This window comes from Marmota monax, unplaced genomic scaffold (genome assembly GCF_021218885.2).
Source record: "Marmota monax isolate L192 unplaced genomic scaffold, Marmota_monax_Labrador192_F-V1.1 WCK01_AAM20220418_F8-fsc00024, whole genome shotgun sequence".
NCBI lineage: Eukaryota > Metazoa > Chordata > Mammalia > Rodentia > Sciuridae > Marmota > Marmota monax.
Genome location: NW_026695224.1, coordinates 25,384,700 through 25,400,426, shown reverse-complemented (window position 1 = coordinate 25,400,426; position 15,727 = coordinate 25,384,700). Strand labels below are relative to the sequence as shown.

The 15,727-nt window shown below is 47.3% G+C and overlaps 1 protein-coding gene across 1 annotated transcript in view; it reads left to right on the top strand.

The window, feature by feature from the left end:
• Fa2h (fatty acid 2-hydroxylase) overlaps positions 1–9,340 on the top strand; it is a 51,140-nt gene extending 41,800 nt beyond the window's left edge. The window contains exons 5-7 of the mRNA XM_046435158.2: positions 3,309–3,481; positions 6,385–6,637; positions 7,946–9,340. Of these exons, the coding sequence (XP_046291114.1) occupies positions 3,309–3,481; positions 6,385–6,637; positions 7,946–8,025 (506 nt within the window). The 3' untranslated portion in view covers positions 8,026–9,340. The remainder of the gene's footprint in view (positions 1–3,308; positions 3,482–6,384; positions 6,638–7,945) is intronic.
• The last annotated feature ends 6,387 nt before the right edge of the window (positions 9,341–15,727 follow it).

Here is a 15,727-nt window from a genome sequence, read left to right as displayed (position 1 = left end):
AGCTCGTCATGCAAGACACAAGACATGGAGCACATAAGAGCCCACAAAGCAAGGCAAGGGGATACTCAGAGGAGTCCCAGTGCCACCGCTGGACAAAGGGATGATCTAGAATCAGTTCAGAAGAGTCAGGGTGCCAGTAAGCAGTGCAAGCTGAAGGGAGACACTAGTTCAAGGCTGAATTCCTAAATGTATATATGCAGATACTTTGAAAAGCCAGCTATATTCTGCAAATTCAGAATGACCCCCAGGGCACATTAGGACTATCAGGATTCCTGAGACAATGTTAAAGGAAGGCCCAGCCAGAACTATTGCTGAACAGCATCCTGGGGGAGGATGTTGGCCTCCAATGGGATTGTGCCAGGGGAGCCCTGGCAAAGGTCAAGGCCAAACTCTGCAACCAGGGACTATTCCTGTGTGTCTAGTCCTATGTGTCCAGAACTATGTGACAAGGAAGAGTACCTTCAAGGTCAAGGGAGAGCCAGAGAGGAAACTCCTTTTCCCTCAACAAGAGACCCTGTAGAACTCTGCTGGGAGAATCGAAAGAGAAAGGGTAAAAGTAGGACTCTCGGAATTATTAATATACAATGAGGTATTATTTGGTTTTTGTTTTCTTTTGTTTGCAGTATTGAGGATTGATCCAGGGACACTTTATCACCGAGTTACATCCCCAGCCCTTTTTAAGATTTTTAAATTTTAAGACAGGGTCTCACTAAGTTGCCCAGACTGGCCTCAACCTTGCAATCCTCCTACCTCAGCCCCCTGAGTCACTGGGATAACAAGCTTGCACCACTGCTCATGGCTATATATAATATTCTTCTTATAGAACCAAACACATATGCTTATCATATAATCAGGTATTATATTACCTCCACCCTGAAAACAGCCCTTCAAGGTGGATAAGTATTTAACTGTAGGTAAGGCAGATCCAGATTTGAAAGCAGGTCTGCAAATCCAGAGTCCGTGTTCTCTGCGCTTCACCAGAGTGCTCTGAAGGACCCCAGAGGAGTCAGGACTTCCCTGGAAGCTGGGCCTCTTGCTACCCAGAGCTGACCAGCCAAGGCCAAATGGCTACTTGCAGTCAAAGCCAGTGAAGCTGTTAGGCAAGCCCCTTGGACCAAAGGTGGGCATGGCAGGCCCGGCTGACAAGAGGTGTTAGAAACCTGATGAGAGAGATGCAGCCTTTGGGGTTGAATCTTGGCTGCATCACATGTCAGTTCCATGGAGATTCATTCAGACATCAGGGTGGGGCTTGGCCTGAGTCTGGCCAAAGAACCTCCTACCTTTCCAGCCTTTCCTCTTTCCTCAGCAGCCACCATGGTCATTGGTTCAGGGCCTGCCAGAGCCTACAGACAGCCCCAGCCCCTCAGAAGAAGCTCCTTAACCAAGCCCAAAGCTGCCTCCCTCTGGGCCTGCCTCTGCCCTGGGAGTGGCAAAGGTCTAATCTCATCCCCACAATGAGGTTTTCCTCTGTTATTCTCTGTGCCCTGGAGATACAGACCCCACCCCTAAGATTCTTAGCACCTAGTGGGTGGAGGTGGAAGAGAAAAATGGCCCACAGTACAGTGCAGTTCCAGGTGATGTAGGCAGGTGGAGTAAGAGGCAGGAACAGCCGGGTGGGTGAAGGCATCTGTATAGGCCTCACTGGTGGGCTGGATCTCCAGGGCTAAGGCAGGCCGGGGGACTCCAGGGAAGGAAACAGGAGCAAAAGTACAGAGCTAGGGGGAAAGAATGCAGTATATCTAAGGAGCCACAAGTGATTCAGTTTGGCCCCAGTGAGGTGACAGAGGCCAAACCTCAGTCAGGGATGTGGTCAGCAAGGTCAGATCTTGAGACCTGAGTGCTCTGCTGTGGAGACTGGACTTTGCCTAAAGGCCATGAGGCACCATGGAAGGTTTTAACAGTATGTGGAGGTCGGGGGTGGGGTGGGGGTGGGGGGTGGGGTGGGGGTGGGGGTGCTGGGGTTGCCATGGGGCAAGAGGTGATAAGATAAGGTAATGGGATTAAGAGCACCAAAATGACCCTAGACAGATTGATTTAAGTTGAGGTGAGATCCATATACCATCAAATTAGCCATTTTAAAGTCTGCAGTTGCTGGGCACAGTGGCGCACGCCTGTAATCCCAGCTGCTCAGTAAGCTGAGGCAGAAGGATCACAAGTTCAAAGCCAGCTTCAGCAACTTAGCAAGGCCCTAAGTCTGTTGGACATGGGAGGGGAGGCAGGTTGAGTCTGGCTCCTTTGGAAATGTGAGAACCCCTCACTGAGGAGGGAGCCCAGGAGGAACAGCCTAAGGGCAGAGGTGGGTGGCAGAAGAAAGAGGAGGTTGACTGGCTTCTTTGGGGGAATGTTAGCTATGGGGCCTGTGCACACATGGAGATGCCCAATAGCAAGCAGCCATCCAGGGGAGGGTTGGAAGTATAGACAAGGGGGTCGTCAGCATGTGGGGAGTGGCTGAAGTGAGATTGAGCAGAGAGGGTGGAGAGGCAAGGCTCAACCCTGGGAACAGAGGCAGAATTTTCATGAGACAGCCTGAGAAGGGACAGATAGGCGCATCAGAACTGCACACTCTACGCAGGTGGTGTATATGGCACAAGAACTGTATTTTGATACAGCTGTTATGTAGGAAGAGAAAGTAGGGCCGAAGCGAAGGCATGTGGGAGAGAGAGGGAAAGCTCAGAGAGTGAGGACAGACACAGAGGAAACTGGACCAGAGCCGAAGGGACAAGGATTGAAGTCCTCGTGAGGTCAAAGGCAGAGTAGAGTGGAGAGAAGTAACAAGAGTTGCAAGGGCTGCAGGGTGTCCCCCCGCCCCCGACCTTTGAAAATCATTAGGTCTGTCCAGCCTTCCCGCCCCCATCCAGGCCCATCTTGAGTTTTCTCAGGTCTTCCTCGGATGCTGTGATTTCAAGTCTTGTCTGCTGAGATTTCTACTTGGGTTTTCTTGCCCTTCCTGCCCATGGTCCCCAATCTTCCATCAGTAACCCCTGTCTCTACTGGCTTTGTTGGGATTGTCTCTTCTCACCCATGCCACTGTGGCAAGGTCACCCATCCAGGCAGCAGCCCGGCATCTGGCCGTAGCTCTGCTTCCTACGTCAGCCCTCTGGCCCTAGCACCTTTGCTCTGCTAAAGAGCCACTCCCAAGCCTAGTACAGGTCCTCACAGCCTCTTCCCAGTTTCACCCAAGGCCTCCAACAGTGTTTCCTGGCAACAGCTGCCCAGGGGTGATGAGGTGGGGACATCCAGAGCCACCAGGCCTTGGTGTACCCTGGAACCCATCAGCTCTGATTCAGGCCTCTCTGCCTCTCCCGCAGAGTACTCAGTGGCTGTGCCTGAGTCTGTGTTCCCCGGCCTGTTTGTGCTGGGGATGTTCCTCTGGAGCCTCATCGAGTACCTCATCCACCGCTTCCTGTTCCACATGAAGCCTCCCAGCAACAGCTATTACCTCATCACGCTGCATTTCGTCATGCACGGCCAGCACCACAAGGTTAGTAACAGGGCCCACCGCCTGCAGCTATAACCAGCCCCCCAGCGGTGGATCTTTCTTGGAGTCTGATGTTGGGCTGGAGTGACAGGAAACCAAGGGTGTTTGATATCGCTGAGTTGGATAACTGGATTGGGCATCCTAATCTGAGCCAGGTGGACAGAGGGAGCATGTGTCTGCACAAACTCCATTGTTATTTATTTAATTGCTGGTTCCGGGGATTGAACCCAGAAGCACTTTACCAGGGAGCTACATCCCCAGCCCTGTTTATTTTTTATTTTGAGACAGGGTCTCACTAAGTTGCTTAGGTCCTTGCTAAGTTGCTAAGGCTGGCCTGGAACTTGTGATCCTCCTGTCTCAGCCTCCCAAGTTTCTGGGATTAAGGCGTGTGCCACTAGGCCCTGCCCCATTGTTATTGACCCAGGTACTCTGCATGCATCATCTTCTTCAATCCTCACAATAACTCACCCATTCACTCACCCAACATGTTCACGGAGTGCTTTCTATGGGCCAGGCCCTGTGCTAGAGGAAACAGTCAAAATCCTTGCCCTGGGGTGTGTGTGGGTGGGTACCTCCTCCTCCTCCTCTTGAATCTAGAGGCCCTTTACCACTGAGCCACATCCCCAGCCCTTTTCATTTTGAGACAGGGTCTCCATAAGTTGCTGAGGCTGACCTTGGATTTGTGATCCTCTGTCTCAGCATCCCAAGTCACTGGGCTTACGGGTGTCATGGCACCCAGCTGCCCTTGTGGCTCCGTTCCACAGACCAGGAAACTGAGCTTTGGGGAATCTAGGGAACTCCACAACCCACCCAAGGTCACACCTGGCACTGCCAGGATGTTGTGCCTCATTCTGTGGCCTCTGGCATCTGTGCTCTCAAGCACTCACCCCCTTGGGGCACTTCAAGGACTATGTGACTTTAACAGAAGTGGGGACTAGAAGCCAGATCTGCCCTGTACTGTGCTGTCTTTGTCCTTTCCCAGAGTGAACCCCAGGGAGTCCCCACCATCTAGACTTCCCTGAACATTTACATCTTCCCAAAAGCGAGTCCTTAAACTGGGGATGTAGCTCACTGGTAGAGCACTTACCTAGCACGCAGAGGGCCATGGACTCAATCCCAGATACCAAAAGAAGGAGGAGGAAAAAAAAAATAAAAGTGAGTTCTTTTCCCTCACATTCTATTTCTTGCTGGGCATGAGTCAGAAGATATGGCACGGAAAATACTTTTAGGACACAGTTCAGATGTAGAAAAAAGAAGCAAAACTTTAAGACCCTTATATTGCTGATAATGCACTTGGGTTTCGTGGCAGCAACTCAGCTTCACTTGTCTGAAGGAGTTCAGTCAAACTCAGGATTTTACGGACCTACTGAGAGAGTTGTCAGGTGGGTGGATGTGATACTCATCCTGTTCTCCCAGAGTGGATCTGTATTCCAGGGGTCCTATGTAATAGCCAGACTTGGTTGCGTGGCCAATCCTGGGCTGACCTGTCACTCAGGTATGCTCTAAGAGTTGCCAGGCCCCACCTGGCCAGTGCCCTTACTCCAGGTTGACGTTCAGCCCATCTGACCCCTTCTCTCCCAGGTGTGCTGCATCTACAGCCATGTCCGTGCCCCCACCCCACCCACCACACTGTGGCTTTCGCAATGCCTGTCGGATCTGCTGCCTGCTGTGTTAACTTCACCATCCTCAGAGGATGAAACAACTTCCTGAGGATCTGCTGAGGTCACCCTGGGGACCCAGGGTGTCTCAGTCTCCCTTTCATAGACACTTCCACACCAATATGTCTAGGCCCCCCGCTGCCTCACCACACCATGAAGACACGAAGAGCCTGTGTAGCCTGTAGCCACCTGGGCTCCAACAGGAACCTCTTCTCAGATGTCCAGGGCTATCTGAGGGTCCTAACCCAACTGTGACTTGCAGCTGGCTTAGACCCTCACAAGAGAAATAACCCACACCCTTCCAGCTCCACTTTCAGTGACCGTAGCTTGAAATCAGCTCTGGTAGAGGCATTTTCACCATGAGAATTATCAAATGCTCCAAATCAGGGCTCAGGGCTCACTCCTTCCCTCTCCCTTTCTCCCTCATCCTCCCTCTGTCCTTTTTCTGAGAGCTGGTTCTCTAGCCCTGCACGGGTCCTGTTGCTGCTGGTCTGAGTGTAGGAAGACCCACATTGTCTTTTCTCTCTCTCTCTCTCTCTCTCTCTCTCTCTCTCTCTCTCTCTCTCTCTCTCTCTCTCTCTCTTTCTCCAGCCCACAGAGGGTCTCTCCTTTTTCAGAATGCTAACCAAGCAGTCTAAAGGCTTACCAGAGCCTCTGAGATTTAACCAAGGGCCTAGCCCTTTTGTTCTCTGGTTCACTGTGATACCTCTTGGAAGAAGAGGAGATGGTGGTGGGGACGTCTCCAGGGTCAACTCTGTCTCTCTGGTCCCTCTGTCCACCACCAACTGCACCAACCCCAGCTCACTGAGGTCCCAGAAGACTTCAGGCCTCAGTCTCCTCCAGAAAGACCTTCCGGCCAGGGGTGCAGAGCTCCTGTGTAGTACCAAATAAGTTCTAGAATCTGGTAGCTTCTGGAGAATGCAGTGGCTCTGAGCTGTTGGCACATCCTTACCCATCCTGCCCACGTCACACCCAGTCCTGCTTTCTTGGGAAACTTGCCTGATCTCATCCTGGTTTGAAACCAGGGAGCAGCACCCTCTCTCTAGGTCTTTCAGGCATGGTGGCCCTGCCCTCTATAAAGCTGCCAAAGATGCCAAGCCTAACCATGACAGATGGCTGTCCTCTCACCGGAATGTCTGGCTGCTCCACCTGATCCTCCATGGGGAGTATCTCTGGTTCACCATTCCATGACCACAGAGAGGCCCTGGGGCCCAGGGCTGCCTCTGACACCCAGGCCTCTATCCACAGGCACCCTTCGATGGCTCCCGCCTGGTCTTCCCCCCAGTGCCAGCTTCTCTGGTGGTCGCCTTCTTCTACATGGTCCTGCGGCTCATCCTGCCTGAGGCGGTGGGAGGCACTCTGTTTGTTGGTGGTCTCCTGGGCTACATCGTGTATGACATGACCCATTACTACCTGCACTTCGGCTCTCCACACAAGGGCTCCTACCTGTACAGAATGAAGGCCCACCATGTGAAGCATCACTTTGCACACCAGAAGTCAGGTGAGGACAGGTCCCGCTTCCCTTGTTCATTTGTTGATTTATTTGACAGCTGCCATTGAGTAGCTACCAATATCCTGGCTCCATTTAAAGTACTGGGCACACACAACGGGCTCCCTCTTTACCACTTTCTGGTGGAAGTGGCTGTGCAGGGACAGGCAAACAAGGAAGTCAATAAATGGCAAAGATGATTTCAGACAGTGTAAGCGCCATAAAGAAAATAAAGCAAGGTGGTATTTGAGGAACCACAGGGGTGGGAGGAGGGGCCAAACACAATCCAGTAAAACATTATGTGGACCTTGTGTGTGCTTTTAAACTTTCTGACAGCCACATTAAAAAGGAAGAATAAACATGAATGGTTGGAACTTTAATGCTATATTTACTAAACCCAGTAAAAATAACATGTGATTAATATTAAAAAAATCATTAGTGAGCTATCTTGCATTCTTTCTCTTATACTAAGTCTTCAAAATCCAAGGTGTTTTTTGCACCAAAAACACATGTTGATGGATGTCAAATCTTCACTGGGAACACTTGATCTTTATCTAGATCTTATAAAATCTAGATCCGCAGGCGTAAGCTGCTCCAGACGTGCTTACATGCTTTCTAGTAACCGAATTGAGTATCCCTTTTTCACATTGAAACTGAATTTGAATGGGATAAAGTCCGAAATTCAGCTCCTCTGGAGCTGTTGCCACATTTCCAGTACCTAGTAACCACATGTAGCAGCTAGAGGACAGCAAAGCTCAAAACAGAATGGCCCAGGAAGGGATTACCGCAAATACCATTAGAACTGAGGCCCAAATAAAGAGAAGCCAGGGCTGGGGTTGTAACTCAGTGGTCGAGCACTTGCCTAGCAGGTGTGAGGCTCTGGGTTCAATTCTCAGCACTGCATGTAAATAAATTAAAGATATACCAACAACTAAAAAAAATATTAAAAAAAAATAAAAATAAAGAAAAGCCAGCATCTGGGAAGGAGTGTGCCAAGAGCAAGGTTGGTTTGGCCAGCCCTGGGGCAGAAGCTGGCCCCATAAGAGGTGAGAAGGGCAGGGGAGAAGCAGGCAGAGCCAGGCAATCCCAGGGACTCAGGCTAGACCAGGAGCTTGGGCTTATTCCCACTGTACCCTGGGGAATAGAAACTAGAAACAAGGTTGCCTTGTACTCCTGTCCTACCAGAGCGGCCCTGGCAGACAGGGCAGATGTTGAAATCTTCCCTGCACACCCTCCCTGCCCTGGCTCCCTTCCCGGGTAGGTTTATCTCTGCCTCTTCGTCGGTACCTTACCTTCTTCCCCACTTGTCTCCCTTTCTAGGATTTGGCATCAGCACTAAATTGTGGGATTACTTTTTCCACACACTCATCCCAGAGGAAGCCCACCCAAAGACGCAGTGACAGCTCCTCCCAGCTCCTCCATTCTGCCCTCAGCCTGGCTGTGGCCCCGCCCCCACCCTCCATCCAGACCCTGCTAAGAAGGTTGGTTTGGCCAGGCAGGATGGGCTTTGTTGGGCCCTGGGTGGAGGGTACCAAGGAGACCCTGAGGCAGGACTGCCCTCCTGGCTCACCATGGGAGGATCATGGCCTCTTGATGGCCAGGTGGCCCTCAGGGACTGGCTCCTTCCCAGAGCATCCTGGCCTTTCCACTGGCATCCTGGCTCAGCCTCAGCCCATAAGACTGCTTCAGAGCCCAACCAACAGCCCCAAGGGGCATGAAGAAAACTGACCCCTGGGGCCAGATCTGGGCCCCCTCTGTGCCTTAGCACCTTGGGCTCCCTGGGAGCCGCCTCGAGCGGTGGAGGGACCAGTGTCACAGCAGGGGCAGGGTGGTGGGGCCTGCGGCTCTGCCTGCCCCTCCTGCACTTCCTGAAGAGGGTTGGATGGCTCTGAGGTGAATGAAGGGCTCTCACAAGAAGAGACAGCATGATGCCTCCCACAGGCCTCCTTGGGCCCCAGGGCAGCCCATCTAGCCCCTACCACCACAAATGGCTGCTCACACAGCTGGCCCTCCCCTGTCTGTGCAGAAGCCTGGGGTGTCTGGCCTCTGCCTCGAGCCGGGCATGTGCCCTGGCCCCTGTCTTTGGGAATCACCAGCTGCTCTAGCCATCTCTCCTCTGGCCCCAGAGCCACAAAACTTCTTCCCCAGGGAGGCTGAAGAGGCCCTTCCACTGGTGGCCCACCCCAGCCCCAGCCATTCTTGGCCTCCAACCTGGCACAAGTGGGCCCCTGTGACCCCACTCAGGACCCGCCCAGCCAGTGCCTCCTGAAGCCAAGGAGGAGCCTTCGTGTGGTGCCTTATCTCCCGCCCCACATCCCACACCCTGCAGATGAGGCTCCATCCAGACTTCCTTGTAACCAAAATCCTCACTGCTCCTGAGAGGGTCTTATTTATAAATGATAGAACTGTCCTCAGTCTGGCCACAGACCAAGCAGCTAGTCAGACAGCCCTGTCTAATCCTACATGTCGAACTCATGTAAAACTCGCTTTGCCCTGTTTTTGGCCCCTTCTCACCCACAGACCATTACTACTTGAAACTTGTTAAAAACTCGATGCGTGTAAAGGCTAAAGAGAAGCAGTTCGACCGATCCTGTGATTTGTACTGTTTACTGCGAGGCTATTTAAAGATTTTGGAATAAATATACAAAATTACAGTTGTGAAAAAAAAAGATGTAAATAAATTGTATATTTTGAAAAATAAAACATTGAAAAGAAGCCTGCAAGGATTCTTTGTTGTTTGTTGATGCCAACTCCATCAGACTCCGTGGTGACTGGGAAGTGGCAGGGGGACTAACAGGGAAAGGATTTTATTTTATACTGACCAGGTTGTGTAGAACTGCTAGGGCCAATAAAAAGCTGACCGGCTCTTATGCTGTTACTTGGATTTATTACTGTGTTTAAATCCTCCTTAGGTGGCATCTCCCCTTATTGCCTGCATCCCAGGGGATGGCTCCCGCAAACTCCCTGGATATGGCCACTGGGGAGGGGTCTCTTCTGGAATTTATGCAACCCTAGCTAAGATTCATCAAGAATGTTTAATGTTTGCTGGGCGTGATGGCACACAACTGTAATCCCAGTGACTCAGGAGGTTTAGGCAGGAGGATTGAGAGTTCAGAGCTTCAGCAACTTAGCCAGGCTCTAAGCAATTCAGCAAGACCCTCTCTCTAATAAAATATAAAAAAGGGCTGGGGATGTGGTTTTGTGGTTAAGCATCTCTGGGTTCAATTCCTGGTACAAAAAAAAAAAAAACACATTTTTTTTTAATGTTTGTTCAGGAGAAGTGTTGTTTACATTATGATCTGTGTGAAGTAAATATGAGCAGGGTTCAGGGGCACATACCTGTAATCTCAAGTTCTCAGCAGGCTGAGGTGGGAGGATTGCAAGTTCAATATCATCCTGGGCAACTTAGCAAGACCCTGTCTCAAAATTAAAAATTTTTTAAAGGCCTGGGAATGTTGCTCAGTAGTAGAGCACCCCCCACCCCAGGTACTACCACACACACACACAAAAAAAATTTTAAATAAAAAATTGACGTGACCCTCAGTGATCCTATCAATCTGCCTCACCTGATTCTCCATCAAAGACCCAGCTGGCCAAGGACAGGCCAGAGCTGTTGTGTGTCTAGAGGGTACATCACTTTGGCTTCACAGACCTGGGGCTTTGGAGCATTTCCTGGTGGACCTGAAGAACTACCCTCTTAATTCTGCTCCGTTCCATTCCTCTGTTGCCTCTGGTCTCTGATCTCTATTTTTGAACTTCGTACAATTTCTTACTGTGCCCAGCACAATGACCAATTTGTAACAAGGTGGATAAATGCTAGTCTTCTCTCCACCAGATCTCCAGCCAGTATGTCTAATGGTTGCCTCTCAGCCTGTTTCCTGGCCTCTGCTGCCCTCTGGTGGCATCAAGGAGCCCTTCCCCTTTATGACTGCCTTCACATGACTGTTTCTTGAAGCAGGTACCTGATTTTTAAATTCCAGTACTTTCCCACTTTACCTGTTCTCTTGATTTACTTTCTTGTCTCATTACAATTTGTGAGAGGAAATGTGTATAAACTTACAGCTCTAAGTTTCCAAAAAGCTACAGTGGTTGCAAAGTTTCAACTGGAACTTTCTTTACATACAGTTAGGTGTTTTGCATGAATGAATTTTAGTTACAAAGGATGTCACAGGATGAATGTAAAATTAGAAGATGCCAGGACTCTCATCTGCAGAAAGAGTCCATCCCAGACAGCTATAACAGAAAAGAACTCAGAATAAAATCTCTAGTTCTAGAAAAAACATAAAGGTAGAATCCCAGCTTCATTTAGGTCCTTGAAACGCAAGAACATAGGTGCAGGTAGTGTGTTGGGGAGGTTTGGGAAGGGAATGGTGGGGAATATTTCTTTTTTAAATATTTTTAAGAGGGTACCGAGGTCTCACTGAGTTACTTAGTACCTTGCTTTTGCTGAGGCTGGCTTTGAACTCATGATCCTCCTGCCTCAGCCTCTTGAGCCACTGGGATTACTTACATGCATGCACACCATGCCCAGCAGTGGGGAATATTATGTGAAGATGAGTATAAGTTCTTTATAAGCTCTGCAAGGCCATCCTGAGAAGCATAGAGGATATCTGCCAAAATTGTCCACTTAAAAGACAAGAAACTAGAACATTTGCTCACCAGCGTCCACCCTTATTGGTTGAGGATTGTGTTCAGGGGCATCAATTCCTCCCTCTCTTACGGGCTACCCCAAGACATACAAACTCTCTTAGTCCATTTTGTGTTACGATAACAGATGCCTGAAACTGGATAGCTTATAAAGAAAAGAGGGTGGTTTTTTTTTTTTTTTTGGCAGGGTGGGGGGTTTGTTTGGATTTTAGGGATTTGTTTGGGATTTCTTTGGGTTTTGTACTGGGGATTGAACCCAGAGCACTCTACACTGAGCTGCATCCACCGTCTCTTATTTTTTAGTTTGAAACAGAGTTTCACTAAGTTGCCCAGGCTGGACTTGAACTTGTGAACTTGCAATTCTCCTGCCTCGGCCTCTCTAGTCGTTGGAGTTACAGGTGTGCAACCACCACACCTGGCTGAAGAGAGGTTTATTTAGCTCATAATTTGAGGGACTGAAATTTCAAGATCAGGTGGTCCCATCTGCTTGGGATCTAATGAGGGCTTCTGGCTATGCCATAGTATGACAAGTGGCAGGAGCATGTAGGAAAGAGGGATTCAGGGTTGGTGCCAGGTTATATAACAACCTGCTGTTGTGAGTTTTTTTTTTTTTTTTAAATATTAGTTGTAGGGACTGGGGATGTGGCTCAAGCGGTAGCGCGCTCGCCTGGCATGCATGCGGCCCGGGTTCGATCCTCAGCACCACATACAAACAAAGATGTTGTGTCCGCTGAAAACTAAAATATATATATATATATATATATATATATATATATACACACACACATATTAAAATTCTCTCTCTCTCTGTCTCTAAAAAAATATAAATAAATATTAGTTGTAAATGGACACAACGCCTTTATTTTTATGTGGTGCTGAGAATCGAACCTGGGTCCCGCCACTGCTAGGTGAGCGCTCTACTGCTGAGCCATAATCCCAGCCCCTGTTGTGAGTTTTGATCTAATCCTACAAGAACTAGAATTCCCACAAGACAGCAGTACCCATCTTAAGACCTAATCACCTCTCTTACAGTCATCACCATCTTAATACCTTCCTGGGGAATTAGGCTCAACATTGAGTGCTGGTGGGAACAAATCACAGTGCAAGCCAAGAAGATTCCTTGGCTTTAGTAAGGTTCTCAGGCTAAAGCAGGAAGATGAAGACATGCACTGGAAGTAGGATGTTGTCAGTACAAGTTGGTGTGGGAGCCCAGCATTGTGGCATGCACCTATAATCCCAGCCTCAAGAGGCTGAAGCAGGAGGATCACAAATTCTAGGCCAGCCCTGGTGATTTAGCAAGACCCTGTCTCTCTTCCTAAATGGCAGTCCCAGTAAGAGCCTTACCTGCATATCCACGTGTCCAACACAGTTTTGTTTCCATCATCAGGTCAAAAGCCGTCAGTATCTGACATCATTATAACTGAATTACACCCCCAGCCTGGTAGGTTTTGTTGTTGTTGTTTTTTCAGTTTGATAAGGTTGGTAGTAAGGTCCCCACTTTCATTTGTGATTTTTGTTATTTTCACCTTTTCTATTTTACTCGGTCTAGCTAAAGTTTTGTCAGTTTTGTTAATTTTTTTTCAAAGAACCAACTATTAGCCTGGAACAGTAGTGCATGCCTGTAATCCCAGTGACTTGGGAAGGCTGAGGCAGGAGAATCTCAAGTTAAAGGCCAGCCTCAGCAATTTAACAAGGCCCTAAGCAATTTAGTGAGACCCTGCCTCAAAATGTAAAATGGATGTGGGATGTACTCAGTTGTAAAGCATCTCTGGGTTCAATCCCCAAGACCAAAACAAAAACAAAGAGCCAACTTTTGGTTCTGTAGATTATTTTGACTTTAGTCTTTACTATCTCCTTTCTGCTGGCTTTGAGTTTGGTTTGCTCTTCTTCCTGTCCCTTAAAGTGTAGAGTTGGGTATTGAGATTCTTTCTTCTTTTTTTCACTCTAGGCATTTACAGCTGGAAACTTACCTGTGAACCTTGCTTTTGCTTCATCCCATAAGTACTGGAAATTCTAAAAATATTTTCTAATTTCCCTTGTGACTTCTTTGACCCACTGGCTGTTTAAGAGTGTTTCTTAAGTTCCATATGCTTATGAATGTTCCTGTTTCCCTTCTGTTATTGATATCAAACTTCATTCCATTATTGTTGAGGGACATAATTTATATGATATCAATCTCTAAATTTATTGAGCAAGAGCTGGGGATATAGCAGAGTGGTAAGAGCACTTGCCAAGGATGGGTGAGGCCCTGGGTTCAATCCTTGGTACCACAAATAAATAACTAAATTTATTGAGCAAGATGTATTTTCACTTCCTTGAGAAAATTTTCTCCTTAACTTATGGATTATTTAGAAATATATTATTTGATATGTGGTTTGCAAACATTTTCTCCAGTCTATAACTTGTATTTTCATCCTCCTAACAGGATCTTTGCAGAGCAAGTTTTAAATTTTGATCAAGTCTGACATACCATTTTTTTAATTTTATGGATAAAGTTTTGTGTGTGGGGAGGAGGTACTGGGGATTGAACCCAGGGTCTTGCACATGCTAGGTAATTGTTCTACCACTCTGCTAAATCCCCAGTCCTGGGTAATGCTTTTAGTATCATGTCTAAGAATTCTTCACTTAGTTTTAGATCCTGAAGATTTTCTCCTATGTTTTCTTCTAAAACTTTTTTAATTTTTAAATTTTTTAAATAACAATTCTAAGATAAATCCAAAGAAAGTGGGAATTAATTCGGAATAGTGTGTACGTTTTTTAGTATGAATAACCACTTTTATTAAATAGACTCATTTAAAACTTTTTCAAAAATTTACATTTTCTTGCTGGGCGAGGTGGGGCACCCCTGTAATCCCAGTGGCTCGAGAAGCTGAGGCAGGAGAATCTCAAGTTCAAAGCCAGCCTCAGCAAAAGTGAAGTGCTAAGCAACTCAGTAAGACCCTGTCTCTAAATAAAATGCAAAATAGGGTAGGGGATGTTGATCAGTGGTGGAGTGCCCCTGAGTTCAATCCTCAGTACCGCCCCCTCCAAATTACATGTTCTCTATAGGAAAAGAATCTTTCACCCCATTTGCTCATTTCTCTGCACTTTCTAAAAGTTTTAAATTTTACATTTAAATATATGACCTAGGGCTGGGGATGTGGCTCAAGGCTTGAGGCCCGGGTTCGATCCTCAGCACCACATACAAACAAAGATGTTGTGTCCGCCGAAAAACTGAAAAATAAATATTAAAAAATTAAAAAATAAAAATAAAAAATAAATCTATGATCTATTTGGGTTTTTGAATAAAGTATGCAGGTTAGGTCAAGTTTATCTTTTGTCCAGTTATTCCACAGCCATTTGGACACCATATATCTAACAAAGGATTAATATCTAGGTTATAAAAACTTTCAAAACTCAACAGTAAAAAAAAATGTTTAATGGGTAAAAGACATATAACTCCACATTCACCAAACAGGCTACACAGATGGCAAACGGCACATGAAAAGATGTTCAACATCATTAGGCACTAAGGCAGTGCCAATTAGAACCACTTCCAGATATCACTACACATCTAATTAAAATTACTAAAACGAAAAATAGTACTAAAACCTCAGTTACCCAGGAGGCTAAGGCAGGAGGATGGTAAGTTTAAGGCCAGCCTGGAGAACTAGGTGAGGTCCTGTCTCCAATAAAAAACAGAAAGTGTATAGCTCAGGGTAGAACATCCAGTTCAAACCCTAGTACCAAAACAAACAAATAAATACTTTAAAACAGTGACCAAACAAAATACTGATGAGGATGCAGAGAAAGTGGTATCTGCAAATCACATGTGAAAAAACAAGCTCAAATGTTATGCACGGAATGATTCCATTTCTATCAGGCAAGTGCACCCACTGGGCAGTGACTGTTAGTGTTGATCTCTAAGGGCTAATATTCTCTGGACCATTGCCCTGGGCAGAATGGTAGCTGCCTCTTACCCTTGAACTTCATGCTCCAAAACTCACTGTGACCTTCCCATAAATCTATCTAGTCTCCACTGAGACCACATCCTTGTTTCACTTTTTTCCCTCTGCCCTTCCTATCCAGAAAGCCTTCCTTCCATAAGTAACATGTCCCTGAGTTTCTTGACCTAAGAGAAGAACAAAATTAATGAGACAGTAGATGGAGAACAAATTGGAAGGGCAAATAAATGAATAAGTGAAGACCCTAGACAAGTCTTTTCATACAATTCATTTCTGTTCCTTGAGTGGAACACAGCTTGATGAGTGAATGACATTTCTTAGACTATCTAGCTAGGGACACAAATGACTTTAATAAAAACATAACTCACACCATAACAAAGCTTTGCAGTGACTTTAGAGGAAGAAGTGATTCCCCCCCCCACACACACACACACACATACTTGGGTGTGTCTCTTCCTTCACTCCCTTGTCTCCACACACACAGAAACACCTGCCAATATTCTCCAGCACA